At 37.7% G+C, this 24,673-nt stretch overlaps 1 protein-coding gene across 1 annotated transcript in view; it reads right to left on the bottom strand.

The window, feature by feature from the left end:
- Nucleotides 1–24,673, bottom strand: part of SLC4A10 (solute carrier family 4 member 10) — an 88,458-nt gene that overhangs the window by 56,727 nt on the left and 7,058 nt on the right. Inside the window, exons 2-10 of the mRNA XM_058188317.1 lie at nucleotides 21,141–21,329; nucleotides 14,791–14,876; nucleotides 5,961–6,118; nucleotides 4,814–4,901; nucleotides 4,398–4,544; nucleotides 3,162–3,262; nucleotides 1,477–1,651; nucleotides 1,195–1,328; nucleotides 314–559 (exon numbers count right to left, since the gene is read on the bottom strand). Of these exons, the coding sequence (XP_058044300.1) occupies nucleotides 314–559; nucleotides 1,195–1,328; nucleotides 1,477–1,651; nucleotides 3,162–3,262; nucleotides 4,398–4,544; nucleotides 4,814–4,901; nucleotides 5,961–6,118; nucleotides 14,791–14,876; nucleotides 21,141–21,329 (1,324 nt within the window). The remainder of the gene's footprint in view (nucleotides 1–313; nucleotides 560–1,194; nucleotides 1,329–1,476; nucleotides 1,652–3,161; nucleotides 3,263–4,397; nucleotides 4,545–4,813; nucleotides 4,902–5,960; nucleotides 6,119–14,790; nucleotides 14,877–21,140; nucleotides 21,330–24,673) is intronic.

Genomic DNA, 24,673 nt, shown 5'->3' on the forward strand with positions numbered 1-24,673 from the left:
AAAATGCAACTTCAAAATTAATAAGTATGATAATAACAAAAGGGGAGATAATGAGTCCATATCACAAAAAGCCTTCTTCTATACCCCCTTTATTTAAAAAACTAATTGAAATATTGACAAACAACAGATATCAATGTGATCTTGGTGATCTTGACAAGTTCATCAACATGAGATTCATGAACAGGGAGCCAAACCTGAGCAAGAAATATCAAATCTCTCTTCCTATTGGGCATTTCCTTCCTGATTCTCACAGTAGAAACTCTCCCTTTAGCAAACAACATCAGTAAAGATTAATGTAAAAAATCTTACTTACGAGTATTGTGTTAGAAGTTCCAAGTTATTATGCATGTTGATCGGATATGTTTCTCTGAGATGATAGAGCTTTTCTAAGGCCTCATAAATGAAAATGATGCAGATAAGAGATGCAAAAGCTTCTTCCGTAAACCGAGTAATATAGCACACCAAAGAACTTGCATCGGTCGCAACGAGAATGATGCACAGAATTGCAGTCCATAAACCAATGCTCGCTCGCAAAGAAAGGTAAGACAGTCCGTATTCCCTATTAATAGATTTTAAAAAATATTATTGTGGTGGTCAAATGAGAAGATATAGCAATAGCGATATAGCAATAGCACTTAGACTTATATACCGCTTCATAATGCTTTTACAGCCCTCTCTAAGCGGTTTACAGAGTCAGCATATTTCTCCCAACAAAATGGGTCCTCATTTTACCGACCTTGGAAGGATGGAAAGCTGAGTCAACCTTGAGCCGGCTAGGATTGAAGGAATTGAACTGCTGGCAATGTGAGCAGAGTTAGCTCGCAATCCTGCATTTTAACCTCTGTGCCACCCTGGCTCAAGGATGCTGCCATCTTGTTTTTTCCTTTGTCTGTCCAATCTGCAGTACTTTGGCCTGAAATTAACCACTCTTAATGCTCAAAGATGGAAACTCAAAGATATTCAGGAATTTTTAAGATGGTAGTTAAAAATAGTATTCATCATCCCTGATCGTTCAAGCTATGGGCAAGGCTTATGGCTCTACTCCAGTGCTAATACCAATCAGTAGCAGATTTTTAGAAATGAGGTTAAACATATCAAAAGACCTAGCACAATTTTTTTGAGTCTTTATAAGAGTCTCGTTCAAAGGAAGGCAGAAACGGTGAAACTCAAAAAGGAGGAACATGGAGCACTTACTTGCAAAATTTGAATAATATCTTTTCAAACACCAAAACTGGTCCTGTGCTACCCAATATGGTAAGAGGCTGCCCACCAAACAGTGAGTAAGCTATTCCAGTCATTGATGCGCCAAACAGAGATTCTATTGCACTCTGTGTATTAAAAAAAAAAAAGCAGAATTGAGAGCTGTGACTTGGGAACCGATCCTTAGAAAATGCCACCCAGAACATTTTATTTATTGGGGTAGGGATAGGGACAAATAGATACAGTAAGGGCTGAAAATCCAATTGCAACACATACTATACGACCCTCTGTTGCTTCTCCCAGCAAACCGCCAAATGTGATAACAGGAGACATACAAGCACAATAGAGGAATAGAAAAGATGCTAGACACTGCAAGCTGAATGCATCGGTGAAGTCACTCAAAAAGAATGGCGCTTTCCTCTTGATATCTAATACCAAGCCCCCAAAGAGCCTAAAGAGAGTGAAAAAGAATGAATATTACTAAAATGTGATGGTGATTTTTATTTTGTTTTAAACAGAAACTTATAGTTACACTAAAATTGAATGTGATATTTGCATTCATTCTTAAAATGAGGTATGAAATAATCAAGAAGTCTCCAGCTCACCACCTTCCCATTTCTAGCCTGATCAGAGGAGGGCGTCACATACTGTAACAACCGGTTCACCCAGAACTGAAAATGTGAGCGCGATGCACCTTCCGTGCATGCACACGACATCGAAAAACTGGCAATTATACAGGATGTGATAGCGCCAGGGTGGGTGGATGGACCCAGCAGCTGGTCGGAACTACCAGTTCACCCGAACCAGACCAAACCGGCAGCAGCCCACCACAGAGCCTGATGCTTTAACCACCACATCAAATTGGTTCTCTAACATCAGTATTAGATATTGAAATATCCTTGATGGTAGGTTACTGCCACAGCTTACTGCCATTGAGATATTAGAGAAAGCAGAACTGTGGCCACTTCATTTTGGCAGAAATCCTGACAAGAGGACTTCCTGTTCGTATGCAAACACAGCCAGATAGTATGGAGAGATCTTCAAAGTTGCTACTAGGCCCACAAGAGTATATATTAATGTGATGCTTACAATTAGGAAGTTCAGTGGCTTTGCTTGAGAGAAAGCCAAAATGGTCACCTAACCAGGTTTTCAGCATTAACTGAGAGGAACAATTTCCTATGAATTCCAAAACATTGGAGTTTCTGTTATAACAATATTATATAGTAACTATCCCTATTCCTATGTAAACTTCCTACCAGTAGTAATCATCCACAGGATGACAGTTATGATCTGAATTTTTCTTAATTTGTTAAAAAACATATGCACATACTGAATTTCAGTATTTTAGCAATTGAACAAAACTTGAACAATTTTAACAAGTTTCTAAAGTGAAAAGGTCAGTATTTTTTTTAATTTTATATTGTTTTTTCCTTAACAACATAAGGCAGCTACAGTATAATCTACCTAACAATACTTGAAACAATGCAAGTAAAATTATACATTTAATACAGAAAATTAACCTTCCTTCCTTCATTAAATGGAATGGGGCTCTCCATACAAAACAGCTGCACCTGCACTTTACAAAGAAATATGGGACTGGAATTTGCCACTTAAAGCATAGAGACTATCATGACTCTATTTATTGCATGGCTATTTTTAATGTGTTAAATGATATGCATACCAATTTAGTAATTGTTTGCAAGGCATAAATATATATGCAGGCGAACCCAATCCATTTTAATAGAGGAAAGACATTTACATAAGTATTGATTTCAAATAAATGGGACAGCCTATTCATTTTAACCATCGTTTATATGCACGTATCGTAACACCTACTGAGCTTCAGGTGGGTGCTAGATCATATTTTTTTAAAAAGAGCCTTGCATGTCTTTCTTTCTGTGTGTATGGATGGATATTTACATATGTATGGAATCAAATAAAAATACTATCTTACTACTAACTTTCCAGTGCGTTGTAATTCTGGCCCCGAATGTCCTCCAAGTGGCTCTGGGTCTCCATGAGCAGCAGTTCCATTTGGTACACCTGGAATTTTACGTTTCTCCTAAATGAAAAAATGGATGTGTCTGTTTTGAATTTGTTTTCCATTCCAAATTGCGGACTGAAAAGAAACTGTCAAGGTAAATTAGAAATATCACATCTAGCTTCCTTTAGTAGGCATCTTTCACAAATGAAAGTCACCAAAGCAACTTATTTAACAGAACTTCTAGCATCTGGAGATACCAAGCACAATCTGATAGAAGCGTCTGGAAAAATGCTACAATAAGAGCCTCCTTATCAGTTAATAACATCTTCTGGGGCTTCAGCACGAGAGTAAAAACTAAAAAGGAAAAAGGACTATATTCAGCCATCTTTCTCCTGTGGGTTTCTGGGATGCCGTGTCCATCATATCTGTTACATTGCTGAGACTATTCAAGTACAATGATGTTCAAGTCAAGGCAGAGAAGAAGCATATTCCTGCTGATTTAGCACAAGGACATGTTACTGACATATGTGCCTCGGTGCTGCAGTAGTTAGAGTGCAATACTGCAGGCTACCAGCTACCTGCAATTTGGCAGTTCAAATCCCACCAGGCTCAAGGTTGACTCAGCCTTCCATCTTTCAGAGGTGGGTAAAATGAAGACCCAAATTGTTGGGGGCAATATGCTGACTCTGTAAAACCGCTTAGAGAGGGCTGTAAAGCACTATGAAGCAGTATATAAGTCTAAGTGCTATTGCTATTTCTATATACGTGCTACTGTCATACCTCTTTCTAGAATCTCTTTCTATGTCTACTTGGTAAAATTTATTTATAATAATAAAAAAATACAATGACAAAGATGCTCAGACTTTCACTGACTCATATAAGCAGTGGAGTGGAGTGGACTGGAGTGGCATAGAATGGAATGGAATGGAATGGAATGGAATGGAATGGAATAGAATAGAATAGAATAGAATAGAATAGAATAGAATAGAATAGAATAGAATAGAATAGAATAGAATAGAATCTTTATTGATTTAGTCAAGCCGTGTTAATGGAAATATGTCTCTGAAAAATCATGGGAAAAACTGTTTGAGAAGCCAATGACCTATAGGAGAGGTAAACATTGTAGAGCACTGATGATATCTTATGTAATTGTATCACAACTGGAAGAAATGAGGAATATAAATATAAACGATAAATAAATAAAAATAAATACCTGAGAAGGAACATTTTTGGGAGGTTCTATACGAATTGTTGGGTCCCATTCTCCTGGAGGGAGAACTGTCACTTGATCAAGAAACTCATCAATTCCAGCGACTAAGTCACTGCGATCCTTAGCTTTATACGCAACATCATGAAATACCTATAAAAGAAAAAAGGAACTCCATGAGATTTGATTTCTAAGAGGAAAAAAATCCAAACACAGTTGTTTCTCAGCAAATCATAAAAATTATTTTCCTGGTCATTTTCATTATTGTTCACTGTGATTCAAAATATTGAATTAAGAAATTGCTAGTTATTAAACTAAAGCATTTTAGAAGGACGTGGTGATACAATAAATCTTCATACAAAGGACTTTAAAATAGGTAACTTTTCAATGGATTTAATCAACGCCTATGAATGGATAAGTACCTCATCTGTCATTAATGTTCCAATTGACCTGCCAATCTCATGATACTGTTGACCTTTTCCCAAGGGTCCCAGAAGAATAAATAAAAATCTATGAAAAATAAAACACAAAAATATTCAGTTAATGTTACATAATTCTAGTATCTGAACAAATACAAGTTAGAAGAAACCTAGTCTCTGTTTTAACGGCTCTTGAATTTGTATTTTACAAGTTGGAGAAAAAATCTTTTAAACATTGATATACCATTTTTTTAAAAAAAAAATCCCCAAGAATATATTATTTTTAAAGAAAATTATAAACACTTCCCCTGGGGATGACCTAATTGGAATTATTACATCCTCGCCTAGTAACTTTTGGGTTCATGTATTTTTTTAAAACTAAACAGAAGTATACAAATAAAAATGGTTTCTTAATATATTATTAAACTGTAACTATTTCAAAACATAATATCACACAAAACAAAATGAGAATCATTTCTGTTTGTGCAGATATCTTGTCATTTTTTAGAATAGTTAATCTTGTTATGTTCTATTTAGGCTCATGAACTTCCCTCCCAGCTTTCTATAAAAAGATTTCCTGTTAATCATGAATACAAAACCCATTTTTCTACCAAATTTAAATGGAAATTTTCATTCAAACTCTCTTAGAATTTTCATATATGGATTTAAATTTTTAAAATTGTAAAAAGGAAAAAGAGAAAGAGGATAGCCTATGAAATTTAGACCTTCTTCTGACTTTATTGCAGGCCATTAAATAACTGCAATCTTATATAAAGTTTGAGACAGCTTAACCTTCAAAGTATAATTGTGCATACATCATACAGTACTCAGTGATGATGGTTGTCAGTTACTTCTTATCTCATGGATGGATGGAAGGAAAACATTTTGGCTACAGCTGTTTGCTATACAAATCAGGAATTTTGTTAAACTAGTCAGAGATCTTGTAAGTCTAGCATCAATGATATTGTCCAATTTGGGTGGTGAGGGGGTCTTCACAAATGGTACTCTGTAGCAATATATAATCCTTAATATTATTCAGAGCAGTCTTCTTTATTCCCTGGCTGGCCCCTATTCTTTTTATCTGTGAGCTGCAGGATTTAAACCAAGCTAGAATAATTATATTTCTTTCTTAGCAGTGGTCATAAATTACCTTGATGGGATTGGAACTTCTGTCAATCCTGAGAGCAACATAGCAGGAGACAATCTAACAAAAGCGACTACAGCACGATCCAAGAATTCAAGCTCACCAACCAAAATGTTTGAGGCTTCAGCTCCAGGAGGGATTTTTTTCATGAAATGTAGATCAACCTGATCATTAAAAAAAAAAAAGGCATACAAGAAAAAGAAGGATGGGAGGGAAAATGAGAGAATCTAACAGATGTGAAGATTCCTAGCATTTAATTTCACTGACACATTGATACATCATGGATCATTAACCACAGGATAAGTTAGCATAAACATGTATTAGTGCAGGTACAAACTCTGATAAATTAATTGAAGTTATCAAACAATAAAAGCTTTAATTGTGGGTTTTTAAGACTTGGCAGTTAATTGAACAATTAATGCTCATATTTGTGCTCTAAATATAATCTACTATCTGCAAATAGTATCTTAGTCATATTGATACCTTCTAAAAGGCTAATATTTCTGGTATTGTGCAAAGTCTATTTAGGGTTGCTGATTCTACAGCTCTTGAAAAGGCAATTTAAGAATTCCGATCCAAATAATCTTCAACCAATGAGTTAATTAATTTGTTCAACATGATTGATTCCAATAGGACCAAAGATCTGACCATTTTTTAAAAAAAATAAAATTGGAGTCATTCATGCTTACTGACAAAAGTAGTAGTCATTTTTACTTCCATTTAAAATTTTAAGTAAATTCATGAATGAAAATGAGATTGTGGTTTTGCTTTACAAAATTGACAATGGTTTTATTATTGCGGAAGAAAAATAGCACATTTCACTTGGAAGCAGTAGTGGGTTTCAATTTAGTTTGCTACAGGTTTGCTTGTGGGCGCACATGCACAGAAGTGTCCGGGTAGGTGGGCGGAGCCTCCCACCACTGCCGCTGCTACCGGTTTGTCCGATCCGGGAGAACCGGTAGCAACCCACCACTGTTTGGAAGGTGCTTCAGTGTGGCAGTTCTGCCATGAAGTGAGCCAGGTGGCTCACGCTAGAACCTCATGATTCATTTCCATGGAAATCAAGAAACATAAACTCAGAATCCCCATTTACTGCTCACAGGATGACAATTATTGTTCCATGATTATTATGACTGTGTCTATGCCTCAAAAGTGATTCCTGCCCACTGTAAAATGCAACATGACTGGCAGCTGCTGCTCTACGTAAAGCATCCAATGAAGTTTTCCTTTGACAGAATAAGACATTAGAATAGTGTTTCCCAATCTAGACAACTTCCATGGATTTCCACTCCACGGAATTTTTAGCAATGACATGTAGCTGGGGAATTCTGGGAGTTCAAGTCCACACTTCAGGGAATTGTCAAGGTTGGGAAACACTCCTGTTAGGACCCAATGGCTCAACACAGAACTTGCTCAGGTGCTCCACTGTCACAAAACCAACAATGCTGTTAAAAATTCAACACATCACACTTGCATTGTTAAAACTTTGCTACTTTAAATTGTGTTTGCTGTTACTGTAACAAAATGTTCTTCACTCCGTTACCTACAATGCCTCCCTCTGAGGAAAAATATTTTCCTCAGTAGGATGCATAAGTGTTTGGGGAAAATTCCACAGGAGGCCTCCACTGTTTTATTGAGGCACTGTTACACTGTTAGTGTTAAGCATAATGGATCTCTCATTAGATTATATCAGCCAAGGTACTTGCAAAGATAGTAAGCAAACAGTTGAAAGACTTCTAATCTTTCTCTCTCCAGAAACCATTATTTTGGAATCAAGGCTGTATTAGCTTTCTGAGAAGACAAGGATTTGTAAACAAAAGGAAAGAAAGAGCAGCATTATAGTAGAACAGTTACCTACTAATTGCACCGAATTTCCTGTTGCCCCAAAATCCAATGTGAGAACGCTTAGGAGCATTATTTAATGCAAGAAAAGTAACCATTACGATGTGGGCTGGTGTTGAAAGGGGTTGTGTTAGCATTTTGAGAAAGTAAGGAGAAATTCTATACAACACAAAGAGAGTGCAGCCTTACAATAAAGCAATTTGTTATTAACTGCTGTGCCAAAGATTCACTAAATAATACCACTGAGAAAAATCAAAAGAAAGGTTCAGCTAATGCTGGGAATGTCGATACAGGTATTGTCCTTAGGCAAATACAAAAATAAGGAATCAACAGGATTAAAGCAAAAGCTCTCTCTCTCTTCCTGGTCCTACCTTTATCTAGGCATAGTGAGGATACGGCCTGGGTAACTAGCTTGATACAGTGGTTTTATTACAGTCCACAGTCATGAAAATAGCATTCTACAACCACAGTTCTTTTTTTAAAAAAATCCTAGTTTAATGTGCTTAAACTAAAATTTCTCTCAAGTCATTAGAAATTATTGTAACATATATGCAATTATACTATAATTATATGGTAATTAATTGTTATTATACTCAATCAGATTAACAGAGTTGGAAGGGACCTTGCAGGTCATCTAGTCCAACCCCCTGCCCAGGATCTCTACCTCTACCTAGGATCGAACTCACAACCTCCTGATTGTGAGGTAAGAGCTCCACCTCTAGGCCACAGCAGCTCCTATACTAAAAACACAAGCCCCAAATGACTGAGGATATTGCAGGTAGCCTTGAAAAACCAAATAAAACATTAAATGGGCTAAATCTCAGATCTCAGAAAATTGGCAAATCTTACGAGATTTTGGTGCTTTTGCATCAAAATCTCACAAGATTTTACCATCCTTTCCTCCATATCACGTAAGATTTCAGGGTGAAACACCATCTGTGGTCATGCACAATCTTTCCAACAAGCTTTTAGGGTGATCTTTGAAACTGACAATGCAAAGATCCACATGAAGAAAGGGTTCCGACTTGCTACTCTATTTGTCAAATTATTGAAAAGCATTCTTTTTTTTCCCTCCTCTTTGATTTGTGTCATTTACTTTATGTTAACAGTTAACTGTCTGGTGTTCACAAACATATTTTATTTGTGTTCTCCCCATAATACCTTTCTAAATGTTATGAAGAGTAGTTCACAAAACAACATGTTCAAATTGATGTCACAGCTTCATATTCTGAGAATTTCAAATTACTGCTTTTCTCTCCCATTTGCTTTCCCATTACCAATCTAAACACAAAAACAGTGACCAAATCCAATATAAACTGTTAAAGTGACCATTTTAATGTCTATCTCGCAGCCATCTGTCAGTAGCAGTGTGCAGTGTGTCTTCAATAGTGTTTACAAAGTTGTTTTCTTGCAAATGGCTCTGGCACATGGACAGAATTTAAGCGCCATGGCGTTGTCTGTGTTATGAAATCGTTTTCAAAACTTTTAACATCTCCAAAAATTAAGCCCAGAGTTCTTTTTTTCGCTGCTTTGCCATCTTATTTACATATTTCTTGTGGAATAATAATTTAAATCTACATATTTATCCGGTACCGAGGAATTATCACTGATTGCTTGAAATGGAATAGTTCTTTTAAGGGAGGACTACTTCACAGATGGGAGAAAGCATATGCACATGCTTGGAAGGATTTGAGTTACTTTTGATGGCAGGATTGTAATTGAGCCCTCATACAATTCAGCAAAGAGGAAGCCAAGCCAAGATTTTGTTTAGTGGGGTGCTTTTGGGTTCATATAAACTGCCCTTCCTCTCGTCCCCAATCTCATTTCCACTGATCAGCAACATGGCTTTGGGCACCTGCTCAAGCCAAATAAACCCAAAGAGCTGGGAGCTTACAAAGCAAGTATTCTGCACAACTCCAACTTGGTTAATCAATTGCCGTCAAATAGATTGTCCAATGAAACAGTAGAGGTCACCTAATGCACTCTGCAATGTCCCCTGGCAGTTTCTGATAAAAAAAAAATCAATTAATTTGCAATACATTGTTCACCGCATCTAGAAATAATTGGCCAGCAAATGGCATCGATCTTGACAATCCATGAATTGGAGATATGATCATGTTGTCATGTAGTCCTGCAGATCAGGCTAGAGGTTCATAGTGACAAGAGAGAAACCTTGGGTTTGTTAATTCTCAGGCTGTAGGGTGGCTTTTCAAGCACAAATGCAGCTGAAGCATGAAAAAGCACATAGAATGCAAATAATGCTTCTTATCTTCTATTAATTAAGCTTTGGCTGCTGCGAAAATTGCTCTGCCAATTGAAAGGGATAATATCACACAAGACACTGTTTTATAGAGATTTGCATATATTTTTTTCTGAATTCCAGAGGACTCTACTCGTGATTTATTCATTTAGTATGTTTACTTGCTTGTTGTTGGCAGCAATCTGTTTGTCTTTCATTTCTTCCTGGCCTCCAAAGATGTTGAGGCAGCTTTAAGCATTGCTTCTTCTCTCTCCTAATCTTTTCTTCATAAAAAGCAGTTTAAGTCAATTAGACTGAGAAAAAGTAACACTGACCCTGGTTACTTATAGGTAAGGTGAAGTCCTAACAAGATATATTGTGTTTTATTTAGCACTCTATGTATACATGGACCACTGTGGTTTTTCCAACAAAATGCCATGTGGAGACCTTGGTGCTCTCTGAATTTAGTCTTCCCTGAACAATCAAACTTAGAGCGGACCAAGGATTCCATAGTTTAACCTTGAGCTAGATATGTTCCCTTCTATTAAAAATACCATCTCTCAGCCAAGGATTGACAAACTTTTGGGGTCTTGAGCACCACTGTGTAATCTTATACAAGGCTCTATGTGCACTTTAAAAAAAAGTATCAACCCAAATCCTATTATATCACTAAACCTTATAAGATGTACCACAATACTTTGACCTTCCTGTGCAATATCACAGAAAATAATCACTGAAATTGCTGAAATCTCATACCCCTTGTATAACAACTTGCTCTATGGCTAGCTCAAAAAAGCAGGGTTTATAAACCTAGAGAAGCATATCCACTAACAAGCTCGAGTAAGCTGCCATACCACACAGCTGAGCGGAGATCTAAATGTGGGTTTTCTTAATCTGATGCCCATTTCTGATGCATCACCAATCAACTTAAGACAATTATATTCAGAAAAGAGCCATTACTGTTTCCTATTTTCCAATATGAATCGGTACAGTTTATGGTACGTGGTTATGTTTACCTCAGCTCCTGATGATTTAATGGATACGCGCATGCAGTTTCCTTGACTACAATATGGAAGTCGTTCACCTCCTCCTTCTTCTGGGATGCCCACCACCATACGAGTTTTCTGATAGACTCTCATCCAAAGCCATCTCTCCCAGGCCTGAACCTGCTTAGCTTGCAGGACCAGGCAAGGTTGAGGGGGGGGAAAGCTATAGTTTTGGGTACTTCTATTATGATGACAGTACAGATGAACACAGTTCTCAGGGCACTTTCTCTTTGGATCTGATTTTAGTGAGTTTATTCTAGGCCAGGGGTCACAACCTGCGGCTCTGGAGCCTCATGTGGCTCTTTCACCCCTCTGCTGCAGCTCCCTGTCACTCAAAATATGCATCACAACCGCCAGTGTGTGACACCCGCCGGCACACGATTTATTGAGCTTTTCAACCCCCAGTAGGCCAACCATGGATAAATCCAAGAAAAGAAAAGTTTCAAAAGAAAACAGAATGTTTAATTCAACTACATATGCTAGTTTTCTGGCCGCTCAAGGAATAATCAGGCATGGAAAGGGTTTTGTGGCTCCTGGTGTTTTCTTTTCTGTGGGAAATGGGTCCAAATGGCTCTTTGGGTGTTTAAGGTTGGAGACCCCTGTTCTAGGCTATAGTCCTGTATCAACTTACCTGATAGTAAACTTCATGGAATTCAGTGGAAATTCCTATACAAAATTGTACTGCTATGGTAATATTAAAAGTAGTTTTGCTGGGAAAATGATTCTGTTTTTCTGGATTTGCATGTGTATAAAATAAATTTATATCTGCCATCTCTTTAAAAAAAATACTTTGTATATTTGAAGGTTACAAGGACAATCTTCAGATGAAATGAAGGGTGGCAGGGCTATTGATGTTTAAAACGTTTAATACAAGCATCTAGAGCAGCTTTCCCCATCCTGGTACCTTCCGTAAAGATTGGACTACATCCTATCTTCCTCAGGAAGAAGCATGTTCACTTCTGGGAAGAAGATGCATGGTCCAGGGAGAGCGAGAGCGAGGAAGGCTGTTCTAGAACGCCTGGAATTTCTGCCAACTGCACTGACAAAACACAGCATTGAACTGGTACTAACATTTAGCAAGAGATGCTGCTTGCAATCACCATAGAAAGATAGCCAGAGTGAGTCCTCACCTCTCTCTCTCTTTCTTCCTGATGAAGGTGTCCTTTTTCATTTCTCTGTTTCATCCCAAATAGACTACTGTTATGCCCTTTTTGCTGGTCTCCTAGTCCCTGCACGCACAATTAACAGACTTCAGCTGGTTCAAAAGGCTGCTTCTCATATTCTGCCTGGCACCAGATGGAGCAAGCACATAACTAGAACTGGCTCAGCCACACTGACTGGATGTCACATTCAACAACAAGTCAAGGCACTGTTGGCATCAATTCCCTTAGAAGAGAAACTCAGTTAAAGATACCCTCTTTAATCCTCACCTGCCCCACTTGGTTCAGCTGAGGCCAACTGCTGTGGCTAGAGGTTTGTCGAACCAAAGCCTAATACAACCATGATTTGGTGACACAACACCCCTTAGGCAATTTTTAACTACAGATTGGTTATATAATGTTCCCCCTAAATCCATGTTTTCCCTTTCAGTTCTTTTGGACAGCCACGCTGCTTGTCACAATTTACAGTGAGCAATGAAGTATCTCAACTTGATCACAAAATCCTCAGATTTTGTGCATGGTTAAAAATGGTTTAAATATTGCCAAAGGGTAAATGTCATAGAACATATTAGAACCAATATAAATCTGAGCATTAAGTCAGCAGAAGATTCTTTCCCAATTTTCAAATTTAACAGGAGGCTTATCTCCACAAATACTCTGAAAATGAAACACAGAAAGAATTGTTTGGCTGTAGCTAAACATTTGGGATATATTTTATTGGGAACAGTCTAAGTATGTAAGTTATGGGATAAGAAATGGGGGGGGTCCATCTTCTTGGCTGGTCTAATTGCTCCTTTAGAAAAGCCGAGTTTAGGGGTAAAAACTTGGCAGAAGTTAGAAAGGAAAAAGCACTTATTGCCCTGTTATTACCTTGCATTTTTCAATTAACACCTGGAAGAGAGAGGCTGCTTAGACAAGCTAGCTCTTCCTATTTACTCTTGCAAATTGTGACATAACAAAACTTTTTGTTCTAACCTCAGTCAAATAATTATTTCTCTCTTTTGTCATAGCAGGGACCCAGTACCTGCTGGATACTTAATCTTCATTAATACCTAACCTTCCTTTGCTGATGCCTAATCTAAGCAACTCTGGGATGGAAGGAGAAAGAGAGATTGCAAGGCTATAAAACTCGGCCAATGAAAGCATCTCCTTTGTGATTCAAATTCCAGAAACCATCCTCAACATTTGGGCTCATCTGATTGGGACAGATCCCCCCTGTGCTGTGAGTATATTCAGGGACAATTTAATAAACTTTCTTCAAAGTTTATTACCATGCTGGCATCTCCCTTAATGTTATAGTTCTTTGGCTCTGTCCTGCAAATCCTAAATTAAGCATTGATACACAAATTAGTGGCAATATTTCTTTTCTAGCAAGTTAGATTATGGTTCTCTTTCCTTAGCTTATAAATAAGCTTTTAAATACTGATAAATAGCTCTTCTGAATTTCAAGCAAAATCTTTTCCAGCTTTCCTTAGAAATGGCTAAATTGAGTCAAGTCCTCATGTATGCAATGCAGGGGCTTTATGTTATGGATTGATAGTTTATTAATAGCCACTAGCTATCAATGAACAAAATATTCAGGAAGTTCAATGTGTTAAGATTTACTGTAGAGCAGGGGTCTCCAACCTTGGTCCCTTTAAGACTTGTGGACTTCAACTCCCAGAGTCCCTCAGCCAGCTAAGTTGGCTGAGGAACTCTGGGAGTTGATGTCCGCAAGTCTTAAAGGAACCAAGGTTGGAGACCCCTGCTGTAGAGAGGAATATCCAACCTTGGCAACTTTAAGGCTTCTTCTTTCTTCTTCTTCTTCTTGTGCCATATCCATATCCATTGGCGATCATGTTGGCAACCCTATTTTTGTCAACAGCTGCATGGAAAAGTGCTGCTGACTTTTGTACAAATCAGTCCCTTAGGTTTTGAAGCCATGATGTTCTTCTTCTGCCTAGAGAACCTTAAGGCTTGTGGACTTTAATTCCCCAGCCAGCATAGGTGGCTAAGGAATTCTGGGAGTTGAAGTCCACACGTCTTAAAGGTTGGAAACCTCTGCTGTAGAGTTTTTATTAAGGGACTTCCAGGATTTTCCTGCCAAACAGAAATTAACTGGCTCCTTCACGGTTGAAATCACACAGAGCAATTTTTATACCTTAATATTGTAGTGACAGCATGGAAAGGACGAGTGAGTCAATCAGTCAGAACTCTACTGCACTAAGCTTTAAATATATTGTCCCCACGTTTCATTTTCAGAGATGGGAAATGCTTGAGAATGCTACCACTTCATTTCAATGATCTTTCGGCTCAGATATTGAAACATAGCTTTCATCTCTTCTAAAGTTTAATGATGTCTTCACAGTGATATGGAATGAAATGAACCATTTTTTTTAAAGGATCATTTGTTTTAAATGATAAAATGTAGCCCCCTCCGTTTATTTACATAAAATGCATGTGGTATGAGACAACGGCCAGTTATAATTTATTACACTGAAATGAAACATGCTTTATTGCCAGAACGAAGCTGTACTCTTACCATTCAAAGATTCACGTTACAGTCTTACCTTACTAAAGTCAACAGTGCTGTTTTCTCGGCTGACATCATTTTTGGTTTCAATGGTTGGTGCAGACTGTGGGGAAACAATCTGACCTGCTGGAAAAAATTGTTATTACAGAATACTAACACTTTTCTGTATTGTTGTTATAAAACAGTCAGTTGAGATAAAAAGTAAATTCTCCCTTGAGTCCAGTGAACCTCAGAGAAGGGATTGCAGTTTGCTTGGTAACAGTAGATAAATAATAATTTTAAAAATATCAGTCTATAGTTCTGGATTTCCCAGTCTAGTCTCACATTTAAATAATAATCAGGGCAAATGCTACTTAGCTTTTTCAAATTAATTGAAGATTTGCTAGGTGCTACCACCTGAAAGGGCCTTCTACTGAAGAGACATTTAAATGAAAAATTCATATACATCATATCTATATACAAAACATTTCATGTTGCAAAGTATAGGCCATTACTACATATATAAGTAATATACTTTCTTGATCATAACTTTCTGAAAATAATTAGGGCCAACTGAATAAAAACTTTTAGTCTATTTGCAATACGCAGCACATTATAAAAGTTTGCTAAAGCCATTTACTTTATTGATTTACTAAAGCTCATGATTCAACTTGTATTTAAATGGTGAATGTGAAATTGGTTGTTTAATGCCTCCTGGAAGAAAACAAGCAGAGGAAAGAGTATTAGTTATGCACTACTGCCTTGAGCTCTTTATAAAAATAATAAAGGCGGGATTAAAATAAAAATAAAATAAAATAAAATTGTTGAAACAGTCACCCCTCTTGGGTGATGATGTCATGGAACATTGAATACAAAAAGCATGACATAAGGCTGTGATGGTGAACCTATAGTATGCGTGCCACAGATGGCACACAGAGCCATATTTGTGGGCATGCAAGCGTTGCCCTAGCCCAGCTTCAGCACACATGCGTGTGCCGGCCAGCTGATTTTTGGGCCTTCAGGACCCACTGGAAGTCAGGAAACGGGCTGTTTCTGGCCTCTGGAGTGCCTTTGAGGGAGTTCAGAGGGCCATTTTCACCCTCCCCAGGCTCCAAGAAAGCCTCTGGAGCCTGCGGAGGGCAAAAAACAGGCCTACCAGGCCCACCGTGCCATCGCATGCCAAAAGCAGGGGGAGCTTGGGGGGGGGTCATGTGCGCATGAGTGGGGTGGGTGGGACGCATTGAATTATGGACGTGGGCACGCGCACACGCAACACCCACCCCCTGCGTTCCCCCTGCTTTTGGCACACGACAGCAAAAAGGTTAGCCATCACTGACATAAGGTAACAACTCTATCTCTCTACTCTGAGAGTTCAAATAAGGAAAGCTATTCCTTCATAGCTTATCCATATATCCACTTTCCTGCAAATCCTGAAGACAGATCCATTATAGCTCATGAAGCTAAGTGCCCTATATAAAGTGCAATAAAGTACCCTATATAAAACTTAAGAATTCAATTCCTGGCAAAGGGGCAAGGTGGTGGTGGTGGGGAATTGAATCATATACAATCTAATCCCAACTATAACACATGTCCCTGATCAAGTAATGTGTAAAATATGAATCAAATGAAAGCTGACTATTGCTATTGCAATAAACACATTTTGCCAGGATCACTGTTAGAAGGCTATCTCTATTTTGCAATGATGCATATTTCTTTACAAAATTGCATAGAGCTTATTCATATCAGGAGTGTTTAAGATTGAAGCACTGAACTCTTCAGTCATCCTTCATTCTCCCAAGGAGTTTGTGGGAACTATAGTTGTTTTTTTTGGGGGGGGACATGTAGGAAGTTTGAATGCAGTGCGCTCATTCAATTATGATCCCAGAAATATTGGGAGGGAAATCATTATTTTTTAAAAATCTACAAAGGTTTTAGTGCTAAACTAAAGATATTCATTGTCCAAGTCCACTCTACATTTTCATTCAGTCTTCTTCCCAATTTTATTTTATTATATATGTATGTGTGTATACATACACATACATATATAATATGTGTGTGTGTGTGTGTGTGTGTGTGTTTATAAAATGACAGGTAAAATATTTCTGACAGCACAATCCATTTCTAATTTATACTTTTCAGATTAGAAAAATATTAAGATCATTTACAAAAAGAAAATTATCCTGACTAGAATGGAATAGCCATTTTTTAAAAAATCTGATACCTTTTTGCAAAAAGGCCATGAAGACCTTGAAAGTGATTGTCTAGATTAATCATGAAGACACATTATTCTAAAAAAGACTGATGTGAAGAGTGAATATCTGAATTGACCTAATGTTCATGCAAGATAGATTTATAGTACACTACCTCTGGACCTTCAAGGAGTTTACAGAACCCAAAGGTTAGAGATGAAGGAGGACAAAGATGGGATGAGCCTGTTAGAGACAGATACAATAAAGATATAGCAAAATAAAGAACATGGAGATGATCATGCACAACAGCAGAGTTTAGATCAGAGATTGTCAAACTTTCTCTGACTGCGAAATCTGTTAAGTTAGAAAAAAACATATATTCAGGAAATCTTGATCAAGAGGCAAACCTCTAGTGATTAAAAAAAAATAACCTGCCACATGCTAGTGAACTATTTTTTTTCTTGTCCTTAATCTCTCAAAGAACCCTCCTACCAAGTTCACACAGAACAAGCAGGGTTCCATGAAACATAGTTTGAAAAACTCTGGTTTAGATCGTGCGCTATTATTCATGAACAGGGAAACCTCCGATGAAGGAAAGGTATGATATGAAGTGGAAATGGTTTAAGAATGATGCAATATTTGTTTCAAAATAGTAATACGATAACATTTCTGTGAAAAGAAATAGTAAAAGTGAAAAGGATGAGCAGAGGAGAACAAGTGAGAAAATAAGAAAAAGTGACCAGGCTGTGGAAATTTTGAAGCCAGGAACACCTAAATTTTAAGGAATACAAACTAGAACTACTAAATAGCATAGAATTTTCCTCCAGCAGCATTCAAACAAGAACATCCCATGCATTGATTACACCTTTGTTGGAACTTGCAGCAGAAGATGTACAAAATTTCTGGTAGGGCAATCTAAATATGTCAGTGGCATATCGTAATCTCATATAGCCTCCCAGAACCATGGAAACTGAAGGCAGGGCTGAAGATAACAATGTTACATTAAGACTGTCATCTTAATCAAAAATGTCATAATTTTGATGGTCTGTTATTCTTGTTCAGTATTTTTTTATCCTCACTTCCGTTATCAATAACAATAGCCAATAACAAAGTCTGCAATGTAAAACCTACTCTATCCACAGGGGAGGACTTTATTTATGTATAAGTAAAATAAATATATTTTACTTAAATAAAGTGTTCCGTGCGCCTTTGGCGTTGAGTCATGCCAGCCACATGACCACGGAGACGTCTTTGGATAGCGCTGGCTCTTTGGCTTTGAAACGCCCCCTAGAATCGGGAACGATTAGCACGTATGTGCGAGGAGTACCTTTACCTTTACCTTAAAATAAATATGTAACTACAAAAGAAACTTTAAAGAACTACCTAGTACTACTGAAGTTGCAGAAAACAAACGATCTTTTACATATAATAAACAAACAGGGATATTTTACTGATAAATCTGATATTTTATTGATAAATTTGATATTAAATTTAATATATTTGTTTATATGATAAATAAATACGCAACTAAATAAAGTTTGGCTCCCTCAAGATACAGTCCATTTAGAAAAGAAAATCATACATGTCCTTAATAATTAGGATATAATGGAAAGGGTTAAATTAGGAACCTAGTGACCTGGTTTTATAAATGCAATTCTTTCATCTGTAGTAGAAAAGATAGCATTGGTGCATGCAAGTTACCCAGTCTCCAAGTTGGCTTTTCCAGAGAAAATACCATCAGCACAGCCATAAAATAATTGGAAGGCTAAGGAATTTTGCTAAATATGAAATATATAATAGGCAACTATAGATTACGCCATATACCGTATATACTCGAATATAAGCCGATCCGAGTATAAGCCGAGGTCCCCAATTTTACCCCAAAAACTGGGGTAAACTGGGGACTCGAGTATAAGCCGAGGGTGGGAAATGAGGCACCTACCGGTTGGGGAAACCCTCCCTCCCTCAGCTGAGAAGGCTGGCGGCTCCCCCGCCCCGCCCTCTCACTGCACCGTCCGGTAAAATGTGAAAAAAAGAAAAAAAAAACTCGAGTATAAGCCGTATATACTCGAGTATAAGCCGAGGGGCTTAAAAAAAAAAAACTCGAGTATAAGCCGTATAGACCCGAGTATAAGCCGAGGGGACGTTTTTCAGCACAAAAAACGTGCTGAAAAACTCGGCTTATACTCGAGTATATACGGTAAATAACTCTCTAGAAAGAAAAAATATTCATGAAATACTGTTTGTTTTTTATGGAGGGGGTTCTCTCAAATGCAGCTTTATTTGTGTAGGCCTGCCTTCATTACCTCGCATAATTCCCCTTTCCACAATTGATTTCACCAAATACAAAATGTGCTGCTATATCCATTCACACGTATAGAGGAATTGCACCTTTGCCCTTGTTAAATTTGCTTCTGCTACCTCCAGTACTATTATAAATAATCTGGGCTTTGATGGTCCAATTTAAATGAATTCAAGAAAATTTATGAGAGGTATCTCCTTTACCTAGAATCTGGTCATAAAAAGCTCCATTTACCGACTTCATTAATATAAGCCAGACCCAGATGATGCACTGGGTGTAAACAATGCTCAAATTAAGTAGCTAAGTAGTAATAATAAAGAAGATGCAGTGACAGAGATTTAATATCCCTAACTCTTTTTACTTCAAAAAAGATTTATCGCATGTGATGCTGTTTAAAGGGTGAATGTATTGCTAAGTGTTCAAAGTAAGAATTCCTTGAAAATATTCAGAGTGGATGTAGAAGACCTACTTCTCGTTTACATTGTATAGACTCTATCCTAGCAAGATTAGGGTAATCTGTAAATTATTCAGTTTAATCCAGGGCTGAAATCTATTTACCTTCCCTATTGGTTCAGAAGGGCGCACACACGCATGTGTGCGCTCAAAAACAGGCTACTTCCTGGTTAAAACCAAGAAGAAACGATGTCTGGGCGGGTGGACAGAGTCTCGCACTGCCGCCGCTACCAGTTGTCCGAACCACGCACCACCGTCACTACTGGTTTGGCTGAACCGGTCCAAACTGGTAGCATTTCACCCCTGGTTTAATCTGTAATCCATCGATGTGATTACCTAGGGAATTATTAAATTTCTTGTGACTCAATCAAAAGTATTGCTTATTTAATGGCCAATGTTGTGAGATATTGGTCACTAAAGTCATGACAATAATCTGTTGACCTGTGTTACAATTTGCACTTGAATATAACCAACTCAAATCCTTGTTGTTAATAGATTGTTAACAGAACTCATTAAATGTTAGAATGTAATTGCATCAATGTTAGTTTACTAATATGCATCATTGTCACTGGAAAATGAGTCAAAATAAATTAGTACTGTTCAAATATATTGATCCAGAGTTTGTATCGTTCCTAAGGAGCAGTCAATGAGCAAGTTAAGTATGGAATTGTATTCTAGCACAGGTGCAGGGCATCAATTTAGGAGGGAAATGCTTAAGACATATACTGTACAGTTCTGAACCTGCTTACATGAAATAGGCTCAAAGAAATCAGACTTGTTAAAGGCTTTATTTCAAGACAAAAGATGACTAATTTGCAAAATCTTTTTCATAAGGGATTTTATAAAATGTATTGCTTAGGTCTCCTGAAGTCAGGATAATTGGCTTGCTTTGTTCTGAAAATATCATTTTTCCCATCTTAATCTTAGCAACTCATAATTGTTTAGGAAATGGAGTGACAACAGACACACTTACATAACCCCATAAAAATGATTGCTTTTTATTCCTTTTATAACTCTCTTCTCACTTTATCTCAAACTCTAAATTGATGGAAGTGCCCTTAGGAATGTATAAATGATATTTAAATCCATTCAGTAAAATCAACGAGGTATACAGCAACTGCTGAATATATCTTTCTGTAAAAACAACTAGTTAAATAAAGAAGCCAGTTAAGCTCCTGCATATTAGTACCAAAAATGTATGCTTTCCCTTCCTGATTGCCTGTAAATTGTTTCCTTTTGTGAGATGTCCTAGTCTATAATTTCAGAGCCACTGTCAAAGATTTGCTACCATCCCTTATAACTCCAGTTCCCCACAGCTAGGGAAAGGAAGCTGAGAAAATTCATCTGTTGGACAAGAAGACTGAAATGCCATTTAAAATCAAAACGTGGAATAAATCATGGATTTTGGCAAATCCATTGTATCAAAGCTACAGTAACTATTACTTAATTAACATGACACTTTACCATTTTTGTCCATGGAATGGGGTTCAGACTGTTTCTTGCCAATGTCAGCAAAGGACCTGACTATTGGGATCCTGTTGCTTAATTTCTTTTGGTTCTGATGATGATGCTGTTTGAGTAACGCCTCATGGACTCTGTGGCGAACATCCTCACTGAGCTGTCCGGACCCTACTTGTTGATCAAGAATCATATCTGAAAAATAAAACAGCAATTGAATGATCTTTTGAGTTTTGAGTCAATAATGCAATAAGTAGCCACGTTTCTAATGGATTGTCAATTGAAGCATTCGGTTAAATCTGTTACTTATATATGAGATTTTATCACTGTGATGGAAATATAATTGAAAGTAATACGTAGTATTGATGGTTCAGTCTTCCATGGGAGAGCGAAAGGGATTTTTAAAAATGTGTGAAAAGTACACACACACACACACACTGAAATCACCACTCAGGCTTGCTTGGTCAATGACCTTCCAGAATTGAACTGGGAAGTTTGCAAGAGGCCTCTAGTTACATTTGTTTCTTGGTGAACCTGCAAGAAGGTTTCCACAAACCATTGTTGTGACCCAGGCCCAAGTAGGTAGTAGGAAACTCAGTCCGTGAAAAAACAAACAAACTTTATTCAAACAGCTGAGAATTACTTCATTCTCAACGTCATTCAACTCAAATTAAAATAAATGCCTCCCAAAACAAATTCCTCAGTCCTATCACAAACCTTGGTCCAATTAGACAAACTGCCAAAGGCCTTTCTTGGCAAACGTTCACAAGTCACAAAAATAAATACAAGACATAGACGAAGCAGAAGACGAAGCTACCAACGTTGTTTTCCAGCAAAGCTCAAACGCCGGTGCGGGCCTGTTTTAAGTCTTATGGAAGGGGCCAATTATCTCTTGGCCCTACTCCCAAGTCATCCTCTTTGCTTGAGCTGCTCTTGCCTTCTGGCAGCTCTGCTCATGCGTGCATTAGGAACAGGCTCCTCATGTTCCTCTGCCTCACTACTATCAGTCTCTGGAGGCTCTGGAGTCCGCACATCACTCCCCGATGGCCCTGGCCTCACCTCAGCCTCATCACTGTCCGACTCCGTTGCCAGCTCCGTAGGCTGCTGATGGACCACAACCATAGAGAGGTCTGTCTGCCAAGACCTCATAATGCCAGTTTTGGTACTGGTATTTGGTATTTGAACGATTGAGGGCAAAAGAAGAAGGGGACGGCAGAGAATGAGATGGCTGGATGGAGTCACTGAAGCAGTCATTTTTAGCTTAAATGGATTCCGGGGGCTGGTAGAGGACAGAAAGACTTCACAACTAACAACAACAATTTCGTATTTTGGTATTTTGTAACTATGATTATGAACCCAAAGGATAAGCAGTATTGACAAACAGATAGACCAAGTTTGCTATTCACTTCCATATTCAATTATTTAAATTTAGGTAAGCATTTGAGTAATCAAGCTACAAGACATTGGGATTAAGACCCTAGAAAAAACCATGAAGTGGGATTTAACCCTTTCCTCACACATCATTTTCATTCCACCTGCTGGCATTCCCTTTGTGGTTTTCTTGTTGTACAAAAATTACAGGGAGTGGGGCTTTTTAAAGAAAACAAAATAAGCAAGTAGGGTAAGGATTAATCACTATTCTACCCTCACTTCAAACTGGGTTTGCCTCTACTGTTTTGGAACTACCGTATTTATTGGACTCTTTTTTCAAACTGTATGATGAGATAGCATCTTTTAGGGGAAGCAGCTTTTGAAAAGCAGTTGCTTCAAACTGCTTCCTTGGTTATGCAAATATAAAAACTGCCCAAACTCTAATCAAGGCAATAAAGTGGATTTTGTTATGCAACCTCAATTCTGATTTAAACTGCATATATGAAAATGGATTTTGAAAGAACGAGTAGATACGACCATAAAGTCATCAAGAGTGCAGCGTTTCTCCAGTTTTAAAATTATAACCAGGGAGGATGGGCAGTTAAAAATATGAAATATCAATAAATATGTCCAGATCAGCTTCTGGTATCTCTATTTCTCCCTCTCTTTCTAAGCATAAGCAAAATTCATTTCTATACAACAGACATTGGAGAATCAGTCACTATAGAAGACAGGGATGCAGGCATTAAACTGAAACAAAACGTACATCTATATGTTTGATATAGATATATAATCTATATATTTGAGTGCACTATTATTAACTATATAAAATTAATAGTCTGGATAGATACAGCAGTTTCTTTAGCAAGAAAATTAAAGAGGGAAATAAACAAAGGAAGACGGAGAGAGAAATTTTATACTGTTAAGTTTTAGATATTTTTAGAAAATGGTAACACTTTCAAAAGCAAGTTTCTTAGTACAACCAATGAATCAACATTAATTAAACCACAAGGAGTTTGCATATTCATTAGAAGACACAATGTCACACAGCCCCTCTGACATAGCCAGAGTGAGTCATCAACTGTTTTGTTGAAAATCCTTGGATGGCTCATGAGCCTTTATTCTGAGCCATTCCACTTTTCCAAGAAAACTCAGGCGTGAAACAAGAAGGGCACGCAGATGTCAAAAGCAGATGGGATTAGTCAAGTGTTTGATTATTTGAGAAAAAAAGGCACAGGTACTCAGAATAAAAGGCACAATTCTTAATTATGTATGTCTACAGAACAAACCAGCTTGCCATGTAATGATGTGACAGTCACCCTTTTATGTCTTGTTCAAATAAAAGAGACCACGTGATCCGAAGAACACCAAGTTGTGCTATTGTCAAGGCCATGCATTCTGCATGGATGTCTACCAGGAGGAATCTTATTTGTATATTCATTAACCCAAAAAAATCCAATTGCATGAAGTTTTGGCTCTCAGACAAGTACACATGTGCAGACTCTTTCAAATATGCAGGTGTTGACACAGAGGGAAGAAGCCCGCTTTCTGTTCAGTCGCATTGACATCTTTCGTGGGATTAGCACATGGAGGAAGAATATAAGAAGACTGCCTTCTCCCCCACATTCTTTTGACCTGAGATGTCATGTAACAACACTTTTAGGAACAACTGTCATTTTTGTGCCCAACTTTCTAGGTTCTATCATATCGCAAGATCTAAAATGGACAGCTAACATCAAAAATGTCATCAAAAAAGCACAACAAAGAATGTTCTTTCTGTGCCAACTCAGAAAGCTCAAACTGCCCAAGGAGCTGCTGATCCAGTTCTACAGAGGAATTATGGAGTCTGTCATCTGCACCTCTATAACTGTCTGGTTTGGTTCTGCAACCCAATAAGACAGACTCAGACTTCAGAAGATAATTAGAACTGCAGAAAAAACAATTACTACAAACCTGCCTTCCATTGAGGACCGGTATATTGCACAAGTCAGTAACAGTTTATATTCCAGGATGCGAGGGATCTGTAAATATTTTCACAGCCTTCTCGCATCCTGGACATAAACTGTTTCAATTCCTACTTTCAAAACGACGCTGTAGAGCACTGCACACCAGAACAACTAGACACAAGAACAGCTTTTTCCCGAACGCCATCACTCTGCTAAAAAAAT

Source organism: Ahaetulla prasina, chromosome 1 (assembly GCF_028640845.1).
Source record: "Ahaetulla prasina isolate Xishuangbanna chromosome 1, ASM2864084v1, whole genome shotgun sequence".
In the NCBI taxonomy this organism is placed as follows: Eukaryota; Metazoa; Chordata; class Lepidosauria; order Squamata; family Colubridae; genus Ahaetulla; species Ahaetulla prasina.